The sequence below is a fragment of the Cynoglossus semilaevis genome, chromosome 17 (assembly GCF_000523025.1).
Source record: "Cynoglossus semilaevis isolate Cse_v1.0 chromosome 17, Cse_v1.0, whole genome shotgun sequence".
Lineage (NCBI taxonomy): Eukaryota > Metazoa > Chordata > Actinopteri > Pleuronectiformes > Cynoglossidae > Cynoglossus > Cynoglossus semilaevis.
In genome coordinates, this window is record NC_024323.1 from 9,865,294 (window position 1) to 9,866,720 (window position 1,427).

Consider the following 1,427-nt stretch of genomic DNA (forward strand, 5'->3'; position numbering starts at 1 on the left):
TGCTCTCCCAGCGAACACAAAGCTCTCTGTCAAACATGCAGCAGTAAACATGTAGGAGTTTGAAAATTAGCTCACAAAGAAATGGTCATTTGTCAGTGGCAGTGTACAGGTCACACCTCAGGGGCAGCAGTGATTACAGCGACTCTATTTTTGATATGTTTAGCCTGTCATACCACACAAAAGAGTTCAAACACCTTGACCCAGGTCAAATTCAAGCACCTTCCAAACACTTCCACATACATTAGCTTAACAGACGAGCTAACGTTTTGATATATTTTCCCATATTTTAATCTTACTAGCTATTAGCTTTTTCTGCTATGTTTTAAAATAACTGTATGCTTTCTGTACTAAATTAAAGTGTAAATTTACAAGTACCACTAGAGAGCCCTCGCGTACCACCTGTGCTACACGTACCACAGTTTGAGAACCACTGACATAGAATATAGTCCAACTAATCTAGTATATTGTACAACACCGAAAAGTTTTTGCAGTGTACAGAAGGTGTTTATTTCCTCTTATTCCCTCAATAATCTAATGGAGCAATCTGGGGATTGGTTTCTACTTTGTCTGCCTTTTTAGCTTCAACGGACGATTTGCAAATCACCTCTGTGACTGATGTATTACGTCAGCAGATAGATCTGTTGGCTGAAGCCACAAAGCTAAACCCACACCCATCCCCACATGATGCCAGTCCCCGGTTTCATCAGCTCTCCGTGTTTTCCAGCCTGCCTTCGACTCGTCCCACTCACACACACACACACTCACACACACACTCTCAGTGTCAGAGCGCAGCGTTGACAGCCACTGGCCACTCTTCAGCCCATTCTGTCGGGGTTGTGTCTCCATGTTGAGAAAGAAGCTCTGACTCTCGCATTTTCATTTTATTTGCAAAAGAAAAAAAAAGTAAGAAAAGACGCGCGCAGCTCCAAACCACCAGCCCGTCCACGGCATACAAAAAGCACAAAGAAAACTCAAGTGATTTTAGTTTCTTTCTAGACTCATCCCTGTCTCACAGCTCTCTGCACAATGTCTGGAGAAGACGCACCTGTCCAGCAGCAAAACGCCGTGGACCAGAAGCAGGAAACCAAACCTGCCGAGGAACCCAAAGCCGAGCCACCCAAGACCGAGTCCCCTCCCGCCGCCGCAGCCGCCGAGGCCGAGGCGACCACGGAGAAGGTCCCCGAAGAGGAGGCGTTCACCTACCGCGCTCTGGTTCTCACAGGGTACGGAGGCTATGACAAAGTCAAGCTGCAGGTGAAGAAAGGCAAGCCGGCGCTCAAGGCTGGAGAAGTCCTGGTCCGGGTCAAGGCGTGCGGGCTCAACTTCGCTGACCTGATGGCCAGGCAGGGGCTGTACGACCGGCTGCCGTCCCCGCCGGTCCCCCCGGGGGTGGAGGGCTCCGGGGTGGTGGGGGGAGGGGGGGGAGA

The 1,427-nt window shown here is 49.7% G+C and overlaps 1 protein-coding gene across 2 annotated transcripts in view; it reads left to right on the top strand.

The window, feature by feature from the left end:
• The first annotated feature begins 737 nt into the window (after positions 1 to 737).
• vat1 (vesicle amine transport 1) overlaps positions 738 to 1,427 on the top strand; it is a 31,417-nt gene continuing 30,727 nt past the window's right edge. Inside the window, exon 1 of one of the 2 annotated variants that reach the window (XM_017040798.2) lies at positions 738 to 1,188. In XM_017040798.2, the coding sequence (XP_016896287.1) occupies positions 1,027 to 1,188 (162 nt within the window). In that variant the 5' untranslated portion in view covers positions 738 to 1,026. The remainder of the gene's footprint in view (positions 1,189 to 1,427) is intronic. The other variant, XM_025064641.1, reaches the window with a different exon arrangement.